Source organism: Neoarius graeffei, chromosome 20 (assembly GCF_027579695.1).
Source record: "Neoarius graeffei isolate fNeoGra1 chromosome 20, fNeoGra1.pri, whole genome shotgun sequence".
Taxonomy (NCBI): Eukaryota; Metazoa; Chordata; class Actinopteri; order Siluriformes; family Ariidae; genus Neoarius; species Neoarius graeffei.
In genome coordinates this window covers 41093406-41113367 of record NC_083588.1, presented here as the reverse complement: position 1 = coordinate 41113367, position 19962 = coordinate 41093406, and the positions used below count along the sequence as shown (strand labels likewise).

General features: G+C 43.5%; 1 protein-coding gene across 5 annotated transcripts in view; it reads right to left on the bottom strand.

Moving 5' to 3' along the window:
• LOC132868660 (TOM1-like protein 2) overlaps positions 1–19335 on the bottom strand; it is a 121235-nt gene extending 101900 nt beyond the window's left edge. For all 5 annotated transcript variants that reach the window (XM_060901732.1, XM_060901728.1, XM_060901730.1 and 2 more), the window contains exon 1: positions 19259–19335. In XM_060901732.1, the coding sequence (XP_060757715.1) occupies positions 19259–19310 (52 nt within the window). In that variant the 5' untranslated portion in view covers positions 19311–19335. The remainder of the gene's footprint in view (positions 1–19258) is intronic.
• Between the last annotated feature and the right edge of the window lie 627 nt (positions 19336–19962).

Below are 19962 nucleotides of genomic sequence, written 5' to 3'. Positions count from 1 at the left end.
ATGGTTGGCTGCGGAGGAACAGGAAACCCAGACTGCTGACAGGATCGTAACAGATTCTCCGCAGCCATACTGAAAATGACATTTAGTTCGTGCTGCTTTAAATAAACACCAGGTTGTTTGGGGTTTTTTTGTGCTGTGTGTTAAACAGTCAGAACGCAAACATTGTTGAATTTAAAACTAGATAGAACTCGACGCCAGCGGCGTCGATGGGGATGCCTCCGCCTGGTAGACTACACGCCTTATTAAGTTGTGATTTGGGGATGGACATTTGACCTCACAGTAATCTTGACCTGGTGAAATTACTTGCATCAGCCTTGGAGATATTGTGTTCACAAGGTTTTCGGACAGACATTTGACCTCACAGTGACCTCGACCTTAGACCTTTTGATCTCAAAATCTAATAATTTCATCTTTGTCCCAAAGTGCACAAATGGTGAAAGTTTGGTGAAATTCCTTTCATTAGTCTTTGAGATATGGTGTTCACAAAGTTTGGGGATGGACATTTGACCTCACAGTAATCGTGACCTGTGACCTTTTAACCTCAAAATCTAATCAGTTCATGTTTGTCCCGAAGTGCACAAATGATGAAAGTTTGGCGAAATTCCTCTCATTTGCCTTGGAGATATTGTGTTCACAAGGTTTTCAGACAAACATCTGACCTCACAGTGACCTTGACCTTAGACCTTTTGATCTCAAAATCTAATAATTTCATCTTTGTCCCAAAGTGCACAAATGGTGAAAGTTTGGTGAAATTCCTTTCATTAGTCTTTGAGATATGGTGTTCACAAAGTTTGGGGATGGACATTTGACCTCACAGTAATCTTGACCTGTGACCTTTTAACCTCAAAATCTAATCAGTTCATGTTTGCCCCAAAGTGCACAAATGGTGAAAGTTTGGCGAAATTCCTTTCATTAGCCTTGGAGATATCGCGTTCACAAGGTTTTGGGACGGACGCGTGGACGGACAACCCGAAAACATAATGCCTCCTGCACCTTAAAGTGCTGAAGACACGTTTTTGACATCTTTGGCGATGTTTTATAACATAAAAAGTAATTCCCGATGATCCATATATTAATTCACGAAGGCGCCTATTTTACAAGTTATGATAAAAAACGCGGCTATTTGGGCAAATCTGACGGGGCTGCAGCACCCAGGAGACGAATGAGGAGGAGGAGCTATATGACATCAGCGAAATAACCTTCCTCCTAACTTACCAGTTTGTTGTTGATGCGGCAGGTGTTCAGTTTATCATTATTAGTATTTTTATTAGACATTATTATATTATATATATATATATATATATATATATATATATATATATATATATATATATATATATACACACATACACACACACACTAAGTAACTTTAAAAACACACAATGGAATTCAACACAATATCACTTTAGATCCATGCATATATTTGAAATTTATGATATTGTATGTAATGCACACATCTTGAAACATCGATAAAGGACATTTATTGTCAAACTCAAGAATTAATTCCAAATAAAAAAATTCAAAGTGACAGCTGGTCCATGTTCGGACCGTCATGCTGGAGATTCTGGGTCTGTGTCGTCCAGGGGTCTCAGCAGCAGTGACTGAGGGTGTCAGGAATCTGTCACGGAGGTGAGCTAGCCTGATGTGCTGATCCTGAACTGGCGTCGTGACTCGAGGCTGACCAGGGCGTGGACGATCCCTGGTGCTCCCTGTCTGTCTGTAACGCTGACTCAAACGGGAAATGGTCGAATGATGAACACCGAAGTGCCGGGCGACCTCTGTCTGTGTACTTCCGGCACGCAACATCCCGATGGCCTGTTCACGTTGATTTTGGCTTAGGCGTGGCATCTTCAATAATGACAATTTTCCCATCATTTCCCCCGGGTATTTATAGGCAAGATTGTGTGTGTACAGTGTATGCAAAATTTGTTTGAAAATTAAAGCCTGTCCATGTCATTGACTACCCGAGTCATATTGTACGTTATTGAGTACAACTCCCTTAAATTCTGATTTGAGCACAGATTTGGAACTTATTCGGGCGGAACGAAGTTATTTTTCCATTGTGATATATTTCTTTTCTTCTTGAGATAAACTCAGCACGAATTCAGCAAGTTTTATCAATGTGCGTTTTTAAAGTTACTTAGTATATATATATATATATATATATATATATATATATATATATATATATATATATATATATGTTATTATGCCTTCGCGTTGTGTTGCGGGCTTTTGCTCCAAAACCCACAAGGATGGGGTAAGTTTATTCAAGTTTCCCAGAGATCCCGAGCTGCATGCGAAGTGGGTGAGGCAAGTCAGGCGCACTCGTGACAAGTGGGAGCCCTCACCAACACCCGTCCTGTGCTCTGAACACTTCGATTTGGATTGTTTTGACACCCTTCCCAGCTTAAAGGAATCTCTTGGGTGTTCAGTTCAGCACAAACGTGTGCTGCTACCATCAGCAGTGCCTACAGTATTCCGGAGGGGGTCTACTAGTAGCTATGCCGGATCCAGCAGTCGCCTGGGACAAGCCGACTCCTCCAAAGACAGTCCTCCTGTCAGAACATGTGTTGAGAAACGACATAAGATAAAGGTACGTAGAGCTATAGAGTGCTCTGACATGATGCTAAAAATAGTAACCATGCGGTCTGCGCGGCCATCTTGGGAGTGACTCGCTCCAGAGCGCTCAGAGTACACATCATAGAGTACACATTCATGATAATCATAAATGTAATCATAAAGTCGGCGTGATATCAGTCATGTATTTGCTTGTGAAAGCTTGCGGCTTTCATGTAACTGCCGCCTAGCAACGAGAGGCAAAGGGTAAAGAGGGTAGGCTATCATAGATTCTATTCGGAAGAGATCAACACATGATTGCTTAAAAATTAGGTATTTTAACAATTTGCATCTGTTTTGTGATTATCGTGACACTTGTGTGTTATAGAACTGTATGTCTTATCAGCACATCGAGGATCTTCCACTGGAGGCTTTAGCAAGCACTCGTAGCAACGCTACACTTTACCCTTTGCCATGCGTTGTTAGGGAACGGTAGCAAGTACCCCAATGACCGACTTCAAGAATATGTAGAAAAAATTTAGAAATTATACTTTCCAAAAGTCACTTGAGCTTAGTGTATTGCATTTCCATTTATATTGTAGGTTCTTGCTGATGTTTTTGCGGAGTATGATGCAGCTGGGGCGGCACGGTGGTGTAGTGGTTAGCGCTGTCGCCTCACAGCAAGAAGGTCCTGGGTTCGAGCCCCGGGGCCGGCGAGGGCCTTTCTGTGCGGAGTTTGCATGTTCTCCCCGTGTCCGCGTGGGTTTCCTCCGGGTGCTCCGGTTTCCCCCACAGTCCAAAGACATGCAGGTTAGGTTAACTGGTGACTCTAAATTGAGCGTAGGTGTGAATGTGAGTGTGAATGGTTGTCTGTGTCTATGTGTCAGCCCTGTGATGACCTGGCGACTTGTCCAGGGTGTACCCCGCCTTTCGCCCGTAGTCAGCTGGGATAGGCTCCAGCTTGCCTGCGACCCTGTAGAAGGATAAAGCGGCTAGAGATAATGAGATGAGATGAGATGATGCAGCTGCTGAATCAGAAGCTGCAGAGTTTGTATGTACTAGTTGTGAACATTCACATTATTATCAATCGCATTTATTTAAAATCAGATAAAATCATGCCATCATGATCACTGCTTAAAGTACCAGTATTTGGTTGTTGAAGAGCTAGCACTAGAGAGTTCACCGGCGTTTTCATGCGCCATTTCCATTGAGTAGAACAGCCAGTGAACCGCAGCGTGTTCTTCCGCTGACGTCACAGCATGGCCGCGAGCCACGGACCCAGTTTTCTTGCGCTGTGCAACTAAAAGTTGGATATTCGCGTAACAACAGCTTCTTTTAATGTAATTATAACAGAAATCTAACATGTTTGCCATGTTGTATAGTTTATTTAAGAAATTGCATAGAGTCATGTTCGTGTCATCAGCCCTTTAAGGTGGCGGAGGCATAAAAAGCCCCTGAGCTGCGAAGTCCTCATAGAGTGCTGAGCGTAAATGAGTGCACCCCCTTTGAAAAGTAACATTTTAAACAATATCTCAACGAACACAAACAATTTCCAAAATGTTGACAAGACAAAGTTTAATATAACATCTGTTTAACTTATAACGGGAAAGTAAGGTTAATAATATACACTTAGATTACACATTTTTCAGTTTTACTCAAATTAGGGTGGTGCAAAAATGAGTACACCCCACAACAAAAACTACTACATCTAGTACTTTGTATGGCCTCCATGATTTTTAATGACAGCACCAAGTCTTCTAGGCATGGAATGAACAAGTTGACGACATTTTGCAACATCAATCTTTTTCCATTCTTCAACAATGACCTCTTTTAGTGACTGGATGCTGGATGGAGAGTGATGCTCAACTTGTCTCTTCAGAATTCCCCATAGGTGTTCGATTGGGTTCAGATCAGGAGACGTACTTGGCCACTGAATCACTTTCACCCTGTTCTTCTTCAGAAATCCAACAGTGGCCTTAGATGTGTGTTTAGGATCATTGTCATGTGGGAAAAGCGCACAACGACCAAGGGCACGGAGTGATGGTAGCATCTTCTCTTTCAGTATAGAGCAATACATCTGTGAATTCATAATGCCATCAATGAAATGCAGCTCCCCGACACCAGCAGCACTCATGCAGCCCCACATAAGGATACTGCCACCACCATGTTTCACTGTAGGCACCATGCATTTTTCTTTGTATTCCTCACCTTTGCGACGCCATACAGTTTTGAAGCCATCCGTTCCAAAAACATTTATCTTGGTCTCATCACTCCAGAGTATAGAGTCCCAGTAGTCTTCATCTTTGTCAGCATGGGCCCTGGCAAACTCTAGGCGGGCTTTTTTGTGCCTGGGCTTTAGGAGAGGCTTCTTTCGTGGACGGCATCCATGCATGCCATTCCTCTGCAGTGTACGCCGTATTGTGTCACGGGAAATAGTCACCCCAGTTTGGCTTTCTACTTCTTTAGATAACTGCAGTGAACTTGCATGCCGATTTTCTTCAACCCTTCTCATCAGAAGACGCTCCTGTCGAGGTGTTAACTTCCGTGGACGACCTGGACGTCTCTGTGAGATGGTTGCAGTTCCATCTTTCTTAAATTTTTGTACCACTTTTGCTACAGTATTCTGACTGATAAGTAAAGCTTTGCTGATCTTCTTGTAGCCTTCACCTTTGTGGTGGGAAGAAATTATTTTCTTTGGGGAATTCTGAAGAGACAAGTTGAGCATCACTCTCCATCCAGCATCCAGTCACTAAAAGAGGTCATTGTTGAAGAATGGAAAAAGATTGATGTTGCAAAATGTCGCCAACTTGTTCATTCCATGCCTAGAAGACTTGGTGCTGTCATTAAAAATCATGGAGGCCATACAAAGTACTAGATGTAGTAGTTTTTGTTGTGGGGTGTACTCATTTTTGCACCACCCTAATTTGAGTAAAACTGAAAAATGTGTAATCTAAGTTTATATTATTAACCTTACTTTCACGTTATAAGTTAAACAGATGTTATATTAAACTTTGTCTTGTCAACATTTTGGAAATTGTTTGTGTTCGTTGAGATATTGTTTAAAATGTTACTTTTCAAAGGGGGTGCACTCATTTACGCTCAGCACTGTACTTCACTGCTGAATGACTGAAAGCAACATGAGGAATGTTAATTGCGTTAAAGGAGAACTGAAGTAATTTGTAAACTTGCTTTATTTCTTAATTTACGTGTTATTCAATTACGTTTTCGGTCTTATTAACCTTATATCCTGACTCGTATTGGCATATTATATTAGCCTAGTAAACTAGACCCACCCGCCTAGCAGCCAAAAATATTTTTGCCTACGAGTGGGTCTAGCCTCAGACCATATCAACAACACACCCCGGGCATCAAATCGTGCCCGCCAATCACAACGCAAGGTTTTTGTTTGGATTCTTTGGGCGGGCTTTTGCAGGAGTGACGACAAGGCTGCGCGACGCTGGATAAAGCACAGCAGGAAAGATGGCTACGGCTATTGAACAGCGCTCGTTTGACTCCGCTTTGGAATCAGTTTTAGAAGAATTAGACTTGGAGTTTTCGTTGAAACATGAGCAGGAAGAGGCTCTCCGCTCATTCCTTTTCAAGAAGGACGTTTTCGCTGTTTTGCCGACCGGCTATGGCAAAAGTCTGATCTACCAGCTGGCTCCGCTCGTAGCCAAAAGGATGGGGCTCAGTGAAAACACCAAAACACTCGACGCTCCAATGGTGTCCCTCTCCACATGCTGTTTGTTTACCCTCCCCCACTGCTTTCTGTCGCTCCGACTACGTCACAGTCACTGTTGCGCTGATTGGTCAGAGCGTTGGCCTATACGCACAGAGACAGTTTGAAAGACAACGGGTTGTTCCTACCCACACCCTTCGGAAATGTCTACGACTGAGACCAGACTAAATATTCACATTTAGTCTGGCTTGCCAGGCTAATATTAGACTACGTTCAGACTGCACCCTGAAACGACCCATATCCGATTTTTTTGCCCATATGCGACCTGTATCCGATTTGTTATTGACAATCTGAACGACACAGATCCGATTTTTTCACACGCGACCCAGGCCGCTTGGATATGTGGTCCTAATTCCGATGCATATCTGATATTTTCACATGCGACTGCAGTCTGACCGGACAGGTCGCATTCACGCGACCTACATGTCATCAACAAGAGACAAACATCACTATTCTGCGTTGGCTAATCCCGCCTCTTTGGTGGAAAACAACAACATTTGTACAGTTTTCATTATAGAATTGATCAAGCTAATGGTGGATTTGGTAGGGACCTGGATGTTGATCTGTTAGCCTGATTAAATAAAACAGTTTCTATAACTGATTTATAACTTAAACCATCCTGTATTACAAGATTATAAGATTGTTCTGGAAATTTCCAGTAATTTGACACCTTCGGTCTCATTAGTCTGCTGTTAATCAGATTATTGTGTGAGTTCCGCCGCAAAAACCACATCGCCAGGTCTCGCCTCATCTCCATCGCAAACTGCACTGGTGTTTATGCACCTTGAGCCAGCGCTGAGAGAAGTTGCAGAATTCAGCTGGCTATAAACAATCTAAATAAATATTTATAAAAATGTAGAAAAAAAGTTTATTAATATGACGAAATAAATATGTGCAAATTATTAAGCCTGAATTAAGAGTTTGGTAATACGGCGGCCGTATCCCAAATGACTGCCTACTGAAGCTCGAGTGCACTATATAGAGTTTAAAAATCCATTACTTCCTAGTAACATGTAGTGCACTTATATAGAAATTAGAGAGACATTTAGGAGTCAACCCTCGTTACCAGGCTACACGTTTTCATTTCAGTTCAGAAACAAAAACACACACGAGACCTCACACTTTAACACTAACCAGATAATTAAACAAACAAACAAAATAAAGAAAATCATTAAACTTGAAGAGTGCGCTTTTTTTGTTGTTTACGTATTAGGTAGATGTGCTTATTACGTGTCAATTTGCGCATGCGGGACACTTTTGGGTCGTTTTCCATTCATATTGGAGATCGCATACAAGTCTCATATAATTGGTAATGTGAACGGCCTAACAAAAAAATCGGATTTCACAACAAATCGGATATGGGTCGTTTCAGGTTGCAGTCTGAACGTAGTGTTATATTACACTTATCGGCCTTTTCGGTTTTTAGCCGTGTTGAATGTAGTTCGTATGGTCCACGGCAGACGTCGCTTATCCGCGTGATCGTCACGAGACTCGTGCGAGACTTCAAACGTGACATGTCAGCGCTGCCATTTTGAAAACTGTTTACCCAGCGACCAGATCGCCGTATCATTCCAATTTAGATTAATTTCGAGATTTGCCAGCTTCATCAGTGATGGAGATTATTCCATACGACTTCGAACCAATGTGGCGTAGAGAAGAGTTGGAAAGACGACAGGATAAGGACGAGTCCGTTGCTCTGGTATTTACGCCATTACAGTCGCACGATTAAAACGTGCCAGATCAGGCGGCTGGTGGGTTTTCAAAATGATAAATACGTGCATGTATTTTTGTGATAAATACATATTATACTGAGCGCATTTCCCACATAATCCTCACTAAGGTTTCGGACAGCACTACAGAATGGCGTCCGCACTATATAGTGAGTAGGGAGCGAGTTCGGACACAGGGAAAACTTCCGGCTTGATTACGTCAGCATGCGAAAGAGGGCGCGCGCGTCTTTTGACAACGTTGGCAGATGTCGGTCACTTTGATTTCCGCTGTACGTTTTACTTCCGTCCTACGATGTCTCGCACAGGTCTCAACGAATCTCGTTTACGGCCATCGCTTTGACATATGGACTGATATATTACAGAGCATTTTTCAAACATTCAGAACTTGCTATAGCAGCGACAAAATAGCGATCAAACATGCATTCCGATATTTAATAAAATGAGAGAAATAGAATTTTCATAAAAAGTGTTTGAGTGAAACATGAAGACTTGGATTCCATGTGGCAACTTAAGCATAAAACGCTAACTAGAGCACAGAATGCTAACTACCGACTGACGGTTAAAGAGAATTACCTCAGGTCAAGCAGCCGAGGTTAGCGTTACAGCAAACAAACACAAAACATTAGCTCGTAGGGGTTAAGAGGCCTGCAGAGAAACCTCCCAGGGACCAGGGTTCCTGCTGGCGCTTGTGACGCTAGTCAGTGACAAACATAATCCATCAGTGAAGAAGAGAAAATTACGATCAGTCGTCACAGTGATAAATGTATTTGTCATCTTTATCATCATCATGTCATGTTTTCTAGGAATCCCTCCACAACCCCTCCGTTTACTGAAATCCAACCCCAGTGAAGAGACGCTGGGAAGCCTGAGTGTAGACAATGAGCACGTGCTTGTGACCAATAAAAATCGACTACACAATGACCAAATGAGCGCCAAGCTTTTGACCAATCGCGACGCGCCTTAATCGGCCTGGTGTAACGTAATAGTGTAATTATCTCCACGTGAACCAAACAATGGTGCAGTCTAAGCTGACAGTTTTTTTTGGGTGGCTTCTTCAAGCACTGAAGAGGATTTAAGGCCTGAAACCACCATGACGGAGGCACGCTCAGAGCCCCGCCCGTCCCCGAGCACATCAGACCATGTCAGTAATACAGCGGTCAGTTTAAAACACCACCAAAGTGAAAGTGCAGTCAGCCAGCAAGCGACTGAAGGGAGCTATGTTTTGGGCAGCGTGGCGTTTTGAGTCCCAGCGGCTAACGTATGATGAAAAACGTGGTGTCGTTCGGTGTTCGGTTTGTAAATCGACAGGAAAATCAAATTCCTTCACTGTTGGTTGTTCCAAGACTCTTCTTGACTCTGTTCAACTGGAAATCAAGTTGTGTGTTGAAGTAAAGGCTAAAGGGAGTCCGAATACCCCTTATGAATAACCCCACGCTAAAATAACCTTCCGTCAGCTCAAACTACAGAGGTTTATTTTAGCTTGATGGTGCACAGGGGGCCCAAAACCAGGTCTTTCTTATTAGAGACTGGAGTGGAGCTCAAATTGTATACATGTAATGAAGAGGACTAGCCGTATCTGTACAAACATCTGAATGATGTCAGTTTGATTGGTATAAACGTGTATTAAGTCCACTTTGGTAAGTCGGTAAGGAAGAAAAAAAAATGTAAAAAGTGAAGAATACTTCTTTGACTTGATTTTTCAAGGAAAAAAGTGGAGAATATTTTTCAGAACCCAGGAGGAACCCTGCAGGAGACACAGGCCAAAGAAGGGAAGGTCAAAAAACATTTATTTTAAATGAGAAGTCGAGAAAAACCAACAATGGGGAATCCCGTGAATGGTTAGTGGGGTTTTTCAAATCTGCCATCTTATCAAATGCAACTTCCATCAGTTCGCAGGTGTGTGTACGAGTGTGTGAGCGAGCGAGCGCGAGGCCAGTATTTTCCTCGAGTTTAAATATGTAACTTATGAAATAAAATAGCCTATTTATAGAAATAAATCATGCATGAATATTGTAGCTCTTACAGTATTATTTTTCACATGCAGTTACACACTTTTAGTTAAAACAAGAAGGTGGCTGGTAGATTTTGGAATTCACCAGCCACAGTGGCAAAGTTCCTTTCCAACCCTGGTGTGTGTGTGTGTGTGTGTGTGTGTGTGTGTGTGTGTGTGTGGGTGGGTGGGTGGTCTCGGGTGGCACTGGCTCTGGTACAAATCCTCCTGGTCCTTTTAAGTGCCTTTCTCCAGTCGTTCACGACCTCATTCCAATCTGAAGGTCAATTTCCTGCTGCGAACATGTAAGATGTTGACGGACATGACAACACATTCTTACATGGAAACGCAGGACGCGGCACGTCTGAAAGCACAGCGTCGTCATGCTTATGATTTCTCACACGGCTTAGCAAGGGAAGCTTGCAGAGTCTCGGCTCGGTTACTAGTTCGGATTTAAGCTGATACTAAGGATGCTTTCATCTCATCTCATCTCATTATCTCTAGCCGCTTTATCCTGTTCTACAGGGTCGCAGGCAAGCTGGAGCCTATCCCAGCTGACTACGGGCGAGAGGCGGGGTACACCCTGGACAAGTCGCCAGGTCATCACAGGGCTGACACATAGACACGGACAACCATTCACACTCACATTCACACCTACGCTCAATTTAGAGCCACCAGTTAACCTAACCTGCATGTCTTTGGACTGTGGGGGAAACCGGAGCACCCAGAGGAAACCCACGCGGACACGGGGAGAACATGCAAACTCCACACAGAAAGGCCCTAGCCGGTCACGGGGCTCGAACCCGGACCTTCTTGCTGTGAGGCGACAGCGCTAACCACTACACCACCGTGCCGCCCCCTGAATCAACCTAACTGAAAATGCAGTGTAATTTGGGCTAAGTGACCCAATTTTATTGATTTATTTGTAGATGCTAAACTGAGCCAAAGGACCGAGCTGCATTGCTGCGATGAGTTCGGGAAAACTGAATTCGACAAACAACAAGAGAAAACACACCCTGGATACGACGGACAGACCGCTAAATGTTGACTCTCACTATATTTACATGCACAAAATATTCCAGTATTGTCCTTATTCTGAAAAGGACCATATTCCTACTAAGCCGTTTACATGGATCATGAAAATGAAGATTCCACCCGTTTTAATTCCTGTTAATTACTGGAAAATTCGTTTGCGTACAACACACAGAGCTGACAGGCAAGCGTCCATCGCAATCTGCAGGAAAAGAAACCCAATTGAGACGCATTCGAACGTGCTGTATACATGACCGACGAATGCTTCTCAGACCCGAATAATATCGGCATATCCTACATCTTAATCAGAAAAATGCTAAATTTGGAATTCGGCCAAATTCAGAAGAGAATACCCCATTTACATGACCCGTAGGGCTGGGAATCGATCCAGATTTCCTGGATCGATCCGATATCGATTTACTTAGATATTGCTGGATTGTCACTTTAAAGTAAAAACTGTCCCTATTGACAGGAACAGCCCATGTGTGTTTGTGCATGTAATTTAACACCAAATGCCTTCTCCAGTGCAGTTTGATTCGCCGCAGGTTTAGCTGAAACTGTGTCGGCGTGGTGCCTGGATAAGTGGTTGCGAAGATTGGTTGTATTGCCACTATATTTTACCTCTATAGCCCCTTTTCCACCAAAGCAGTTCCAGGGCTGGTTCGGGGCCAGTGCTTAGTTTGGAACCGGGTTTTCTATTTCCACTGACAAAGAACTGGCTCTGGGGCCAGAAAAACCGGTTCCAGGCTAGCACCAACTCTCTGTTGGGCCAGAGGAAAGAACCGCTTACGTCAGCGGGGGGGCGGAGTTGTTAAGACCAACAACAATAACAAGACCGCGAAAGATCGCCATTTTTAAGCGACGAGAAGCAGCAGCTGTACAAACGCGAAGTCATCCATTATTATTATTATTATTGTTGTTGCTGCTTCTTCCGTGTTGTTTTTGCTTTGATATTTGCGCCAAGGTTTATGTAAACGTAGCGCCGTAACTTCCGTATACAGCGACGTAACTGACGTATACAGCGATGTAATGACGTATACAGCGATGTAATGACGTGGCTCCGCTTAGCACCGCGAGCGATGGAAAAGCAAACCGGTTCTCAGCTGGCTCGCAAGTTGAACAACTTGTGAACCAGCGCCAGCACCAGCTCCGAACCAGCCCTGGAACTGATTTGGTGGAAAAAGGGTATATGTGGCACAGTTTGCACACTGCTTTTGTTCTGTTGACTTCATCTCTGTCCTCGTAACGTTTGAATCCAAAGTAATGCCATACATCAGCTTTCAGGCCAGGCGGTGATTTTAGCTGTAAAGCTTCAGCCATCTCGCGTTCTTAAGTTTCAATTTCGTTTGCCGACACCCGCTTTTTATAGCGGTCCTTGCGCGGTCGAGAAAATAGTGCCTATAGCCACCTGGAAGAGATCGATCCACACATTTTTGAATCGATCTCGTATTTTTGAACGCGAATCGATATCGGATCGTGGCTCGATCTTTTGAACCCAGCCCTAATGACCCGTATCAAAAAAACGTCATATTAAGAATAATAGTGGAATATTAGTGTGCATGTAAACCTACTGCCTATGTTCTCGCGGTTTAGGTGACACGTAGGCTTAGCTAGCGAGCCGCGCAGCCGTGTTTTACACGCCTAATTCTCAAAAAAAACCAAAAACAACCACAGCCATAAATCCCCAAACACGGCCTGGAAATGTTATACTAACCCGCGCTAACCAAAATTATTGTTGTTTTGTAAAGCAATTTTCTGCATTTCCGTGAACATTTTTGTTGACGGTCAGCGGTGCGTGCTTTCCATATATGGAAGTGAAATTGAGAAAATCAAACTTGCTGCCAAAAATGCAGCGTTCTGATTGGTCAGACTTCGAAACGAGGCTTGAATAGAAGCAAAATACTACGAGTTTTGAGAGCTTCGCTGGTGAAACTCAGCAGGTTTAGAACGAGAAGGTCATGGATTTAGATAAATATCTTCGCGAGTTTATCATCATACAAGCCTGATAAACATATTGACTAGTGCTGTCAAAAATGTCGCGTTATCGCGTTAACTTGACTCAATTTTAACGGCGATAATTTTTTTATCGCGAGATTAACGCTCTGTGACATGATGTAGGTTTTTCATAAGCTTTTGAAACTGCCAGGAACTTGGAACAGCGACTTTGCTTAGAAAACCGATAGCAGCTAGACTGTAATGCCACGCCCCGCACAGCCAGAGTCCTCTGCCCCCCCCCCCCCCAAAGAACCAGCGCGGACAGGGCGCGCTAGTAGAGATGGGATTTATGGCTCTTTGATGGGATCCGCATCTTTGTGAGCCGTTCTTTGAAAAGAGCCGTTCAAAAGACTGGCTCATTTGGCTCTTTTTAAATATTTATTCAGTTTTAAGAAGACAGCGTCTAAAGAGCCAGATCCCTCTGAACTGTAAACTCAATGCTATCCCAGAAATCCTTCCTGTAATATGCAAATTTGGCCGCCTCTGATTGGACAGCGCGACGCATCAACAGGCAGAAAGTGTAAAAGTACAAAATGTGTTAAGTGAGCTGAAACAGTAAAGATCAGATTCAATGCAATATTTATCAATGAACAACAGAGATAAAAAAAAGATGTATAATTCAACAGTAGATCATTTCACTCATGGTTCTCTTGCTAGCCTCGCGCCGGTGCTCGGCTTAGGTTTCACTTTGCAGTAGTTGTGTTATACTAACTAGACGTGTTATGCTTTGCAATAAAAAAAAAATTTAAAAAAACCATTGGTACAAAGCAAGCCCATGCACTTTATGCTGATAAGAGAATTACAATGGTTTTTTATGTGACAAAAATGTGCGATTAAATTGCGATTAATCGCGAGTTAACTATGACAGTCGCGACATTAATCGCGATTAAATATTTTAATTGCTTGACAGCACTAATATTGACAGAAACTTTACACTTTCCTATGTTCCGACTGCCAAATAATATTATTAGTTTTTAAATTCCCTAAATTAGATGAAACTAAAAAAGCACTCAGAGAGCGCAGACCTCCGCCAAGAATCCTTTAAAAAAATCCGGGATCCAGAAGGTGATCCGGATCACCGCCAAAATTTAATGGATTGTTACTTGTGCCCAGTCACACCTCTGGAAAAAATTTCAGAGCAATCTGTTCATTACTTTTTCTGTAATGTTGCTAACAGACAGACAAACCAACCAACACTACAGAAAACATAACCTCCTTGGCGGAGGTACCGTATGTCCCCATCCTTAGTCTCACTGAACTCGGCGCACTGAAAGCCCACTTCTGCATTCTGTTCCCATGGTAACGGCAGGATAATCACTTTCACTCTTTCGGTTTCGATTGGTTTCTCTTTTGCCAAGATTTACATTCTCTTAAAGTGCAAATACTGGACCAGTTTACTGTTTTTTTTTTTTTTATATGAAAGAATGTCCCTTTACACACTCATCCAGAAGGGTAATTTTGCACAAGGCCATCTGTCTACAGCAGAAAAAAATAAAATAACAAAACGCGTCTGGAAAAATCCCAAGGCAGTCTGGAGCCGGGCGGCACGGTGGTGTAGTGGTTAGCGCCGTCGCCTCACAGCAAGAAGGTCCGGGTTCGAGCCCCGTGGCCGGCGAGGGCCTTTCTGTGTGGAGTTTGCATGTTCTCCCCGTGTCCGCGTGGGTTTCCTCCGGGTGCTCCGGTTTCCCCCACAGTCCAAAGACATGCAGGTTAGGTTAACTGGTGACTCTAAATTGACCGTAGGTGTGAATGTGAGTGTGAATGGTTGTCTGTGTCTATGTGTCAGCCCTGTGATGACCTGGCGACTTGTCCAGGGTGTACCCCGCCTTTCGCCCGTAGTCAGCTGGGATAGGCTCCAGCTTGCCCACGACCCTGTAGAACAGGATAAAGCGGCTAGAGATAATGAGATGAGTCTGGAGCCAGATTTGTGACGTCACGTGTGGAACTGCCAGCAGGCTGCGAGAGCTTTGCGCAGTTTCAGTGCACAGTCTGTGTAGACCAAGTTTAGCAGCTAGCGATTTTGCACTGAAATATGGAATTGTCGCCTGAGCTTCTAAACCCATGGATTCATGCATCAATGCTCATCTATCTATTGTTACATTAATCATATTTTTTTCTAATTACTATTATGTATTTATATATTTCTTCATTTAGAAGAAGAGTACTGGCTACTGGAGGAGAAAGATTTCATAAGCTACACACATGGAATCGGCTAAGCAGGGTTGGATATACATTTAATGTGTTTGACAGGTCCCACGATCTCAAGCCCGGACACGCAGATCCCTTGATACATGTGAAGTAAAATGTAAAGAAAATGTGACCTTGGGCGCTGAGTGAGACGGCTGCCGCTCCGTAAATCTCTTTTTGCCACCTTTTTACTTTTCTGCTCTCGTTACGAAGACATAGTGTGTTTTTCTTCATATCCCAAGGTTAACCAGGAGCCAGTTTTCTCGCTTATTCGAGAGAGGAGCTGCTGGCCCTGAAAACAATGGGACGAGCCGGGATACAACACCCCATCCCGGCTGAGCTGAGGAGGAAACCCAGGGCTGCTAAGCTAAAGGCTAGCGGACAACCGGCGGCGCTACAAACCATCCATTCCCTCCGTTATCGTGGGGAATGTGAACTCGCTGCCGAATAAAGTCGACGAGCTATCCGCACTGAACAACCAGCGGATTTACCTGGAGAGCAGCTTATTTATTTTTACAGAGACATGGCTAACACACCTTGTACCGGATGCTAATGTGGACCTGCGGGGATTCACTGCTGTGAGAGCCGACAGAGAAACTAAAGCATGCGGGAAAGGCAAAGGTGGAGGACTCATCATTTACATGAACAACCGCTGGTGTAACCCGGGACATTTCTCCGTAAAGACAGTCTTATGTTGCCCGGACTTGGAGCTGCTAGCATCACCACCTGTGTTTACATCCCTCCGAGAGCAGCCGCAGCCTGTGAGGGGATTCACTCTGTCATAGCAAGGCTGCAGACACAGCACCCTGAGGCATTTATCATCATTTCTGGGGACTTTAAACATGCTACTTTTTACCAGGCTGTGGACTGTATCTTTTTAATTTCCCTGAGGGAACCCTCCCAAAGGGATCAATAAAGTTCTATTGAATCTAATCTAATCAAAGTAAGTGTATTATCGCCCAGCGCTTTCGTGTTGTTTACTTTTGTGTGCGTCAATAAATAACATTATCCGTGTACCACACAAACACAGGAACACCTAATTTAGAGTATAGTCTCTCTTATTTCTTAACCTGGCAACAGTCAACTTTGCCCCTTTTCCACCAAAGCAGTTCCAGGGCTGGTTCGGGGCCAGTGCTTAGTCTGGAACCGGGTTTTCTGTTTCCACTGACAAAGAACTGGCTCTGGGGCCAGAAAAACCGGTTCCAGGCTAGCACCAACTCTCTGCTGAGCCAGAGGAAAGAACCGCTTACGTCAGTGGGGGGGCGGAGTTGTTAAGACCAACAACAATCGCAAGATCGCGAAAGGTCGCCATTTTTAAGCGACGAGAAGCAGCAGCTGTACAAATGCGAAGTCATCCATTATTGTTGTTGTTGCTTCGATATTCGCGCCAAGATTTATGCAAATGCAGCGACATAACTGACGTATACAGCGACGTAACTGACGTGGCTCCCCTTAGCACCGCGAGCTATAGAAAAGCAAACTGGTTCTCAGCTGGCTCGCAAGTTGAACGAGTTGTGAACCAGCACCAGCACCAGCCCCGAACCAGCCCTGGAACTGATTTGGTGGAAAAGGGGTACTTGTGAATTGCCGATTTTCTTGGTCTTTTTCTCGGCTCTGCTTTGGTCGGCTTTTTCCGGGTGCCTCGCACGAAGCGCTCCCATTTCTCTCTCGTTGTCCGGTCTTTTGGGAAACGATGAGTACTAATCCCATCAAGATTGGTGTTGCTACACCCTCCTACGATACATCTGTTAACCATTTTAATAATTACACGATAACGTTGAAGAAATTTGCAGAAAAGCACCAGGTCGTTTTCTCATAAACAAACCAGCGCTGACGTAGGATTCAGAAGGAGGCGTCCCACACGCAACGTCACGAAAATCAATGTTTCCCGAGAAATCCAAATGCCAAGTTTTTTCAGAGGCGGACCAATTCACCTCAAATGGCTTGATTTCAACTGAATGTTTCTGGTATTGCGCAAGGTAAAAAAATTGCAGAGAATGCAGAATGTGACAGATATTTGACCAAAGTTTAATATAAAACAGGAGAATTACATCGATCTTGCTCCTGAATTTACCCGTGATGTGCACTTTAAGCTAGTAAATAATATATTTATTTTTTTCACCCAGTTTCCATCAAATCCTGCGCTCTGATTGGCTGGCGAGCGGATCTGTATCCTACCGTACGGACCCCGGTTACGGACCTCTGGCAACTCACTCGTTCACAACAACAACAAACATGGTAGCATTTTTTGTCAACATTTATCTTTTTTTATAAGATTTATTTATAAGATTATCAAAATCTTATAAATTTTTGCCAGCATTTCTCAGTATAATAGCATTAATTTTACAGCATGGATAGCGATAACGACAGTGTTCACAGCGAAAGCGAGTTTAATGCTGCGTTCATGTGCTCTGGGAAGATGATATTTTCCAGTTGGGAAGTGGTATTTACCAGTGTGTTGTGTTCACATGCTTTTGTTGTTGTTGACAAATTAAAGATGGTGGACCAGATTCAAGTTAGCAATAGTTAGTTAGCTATCGTTAGCAATAGCGTCTGCTCTGGATAGGTAAAAACAAACCATAACAACACATTTTTAAAGGAAACGGATTTCTAACGTATTATATTACACTTGTTAATGACGCAACATTGCATAGACACCAAAAACTACCCACTAATACTAGTAAAAAAAAAAAAAAACTTTAGTAGCGTACAATGCTTAACATTCAAGTGTCTTGTACCGCTCGCCGCCATGTTGAAAAGGTTAAAGTTCATCTCATCTCGGCAACTCGTGTATCAAAATTTTCTACGAGTTGCCCAGTGGAAAATACCACAAGAGGGGGCGTTCATGTGTGCTTTCCATGTCGTCGTTTGGTATTTACCATAATTCCCATAGCACATGAACGCACCATTACTACCCTGAGGAAGAAGAAATAAAAGAAAACATTTCAGGAGAAAGCTAAAAACCTCTAACTGTTGCCAACACCGAGCAAAAACATGGCTGAATCCTGAAAGACCCAATTTTGTATAAATAGGGGACTACATAGGCGGCACAATGTAGTTTTTTTTCCCTGCCATGGAAGTGCACTTGTATACTGAGAAGGAAGCAATTTGCATTACAGCCGTGAATGAGAATTCAAAATGGCGGCTCGGCTCGGTTGTCCCTTTCGGACGCTCTCATTTTCTGTGAGAATTCGGTAAAGAAAAAAAATTAATATTATTATTTACCAGCTTAAGGTCGGTCCGTACGGTGAAATACCAAGACCTCGGTCACGGCATTTCACCATATGGACCTCCCAGCTGGTAAATAACATTATTTTGAAAACCCACCAGCTGACTGATCTGACACGTTTTAATTGTGCGACAGTAATGACGTAAACACCAGCGCGACGGACTAGTGTCCGAAAGCGCTTTTTTTTTTTCAGTTTAGCAATGAGCTCACTATATAGTCCTCTATATAATAATTCCCTATGTAGGGAGTAGTGAACGATTTCGGACACTGGATAAGATTTCAGACAGCACTACAAAATGGCGTCCGCACTACATAGTGCCCTATATAGTGAGTAAGGAGCGATTTCGGACACGGTATGAAACACCGGTCAGAATACGTCATTACGTAAAACGTTATAGCGTAATAACTCTTGTTAAGCAAATCTGAAATTCTGTGTGGGCAGTATAAGTCTTCTCCTTCCGTATAAGGTTAAAACATATTAAATAATAAAGTAAAAGTAGTTTTATGACTAACCAAGCGTCTCTTATTTTCTAAGACAGCGTCACTATGAATCAGCAGCACTGCTAAGAGGAACACTGAAGGATGACGTGCGAGCTGAATAATATTTCCAATGAAACAGTTTAGCTAACACGGTTAGCCAGCTAGGCTAGTTCAACAGCTACCGGATGCTGGGCTCCCCGGGAATATGCTAATTAATTGTAGAATGCGCTGAAATTCAAGCTTCGAGTTACACAACCTGTTTTTTCTTCATCAAAGCTTGTATTTAAACAAAGGCCTGGCATAACCATGTAACTCACCGATACACTGGCCGACGGGAGTGCTAAACGGATTCCCCAACAAGAACTCCATCTTGATGACAACAAACCCTGCACAGGCAGGAGACGGCAGTGGGCGGGTGCTGAAGAAAGCGTCTCCCACAGCGTGATTTGATTGGACAGCGCAGATAAAACTTTTCACTGAGGGATGGCAATGCTTGTCAATCACCCGCAGACAGAGATTCGTGCTACCTTCACAGGCTCCTCGTTCTTTTTATTCAAGTGCAAAACCGACTTCTGGCTACTTAGTCCTAATAATTTTTATTTGCTTTTAAGTGCGTCAAGTTAGCAAGACTAAGTAAGGAACACAACATGATGGGCTATTATAGGAAAACAATCAGCAATGGGTGACGTAGTCTAATTCAAAGGAGATATTTTCCACCCTGACGTTGATTATTTTCCTATAAAATCATCCATCCATCCATTATCTCTAGCCGCTTTATCCTGTTCTACAGGGTCGCAGGCAAGCTGGAGCCTATCCCAGCTGACTACGGGCGAAAGGCGGGGTACACCCTGGACAAGTCTCCAGGTCATCACAGGGCCGACACATATGGCCCTTTTCCACTACCCTTTTTCAGCTCACTTCAGCTCGACACGGCTCGCGTTTCAACTACCTCAGAGCAGCATGACTCAGCTCGCTTCAGCCCTGCTTAGCACCCAAAACTCGCACGGTTTTGGAGTAGGGC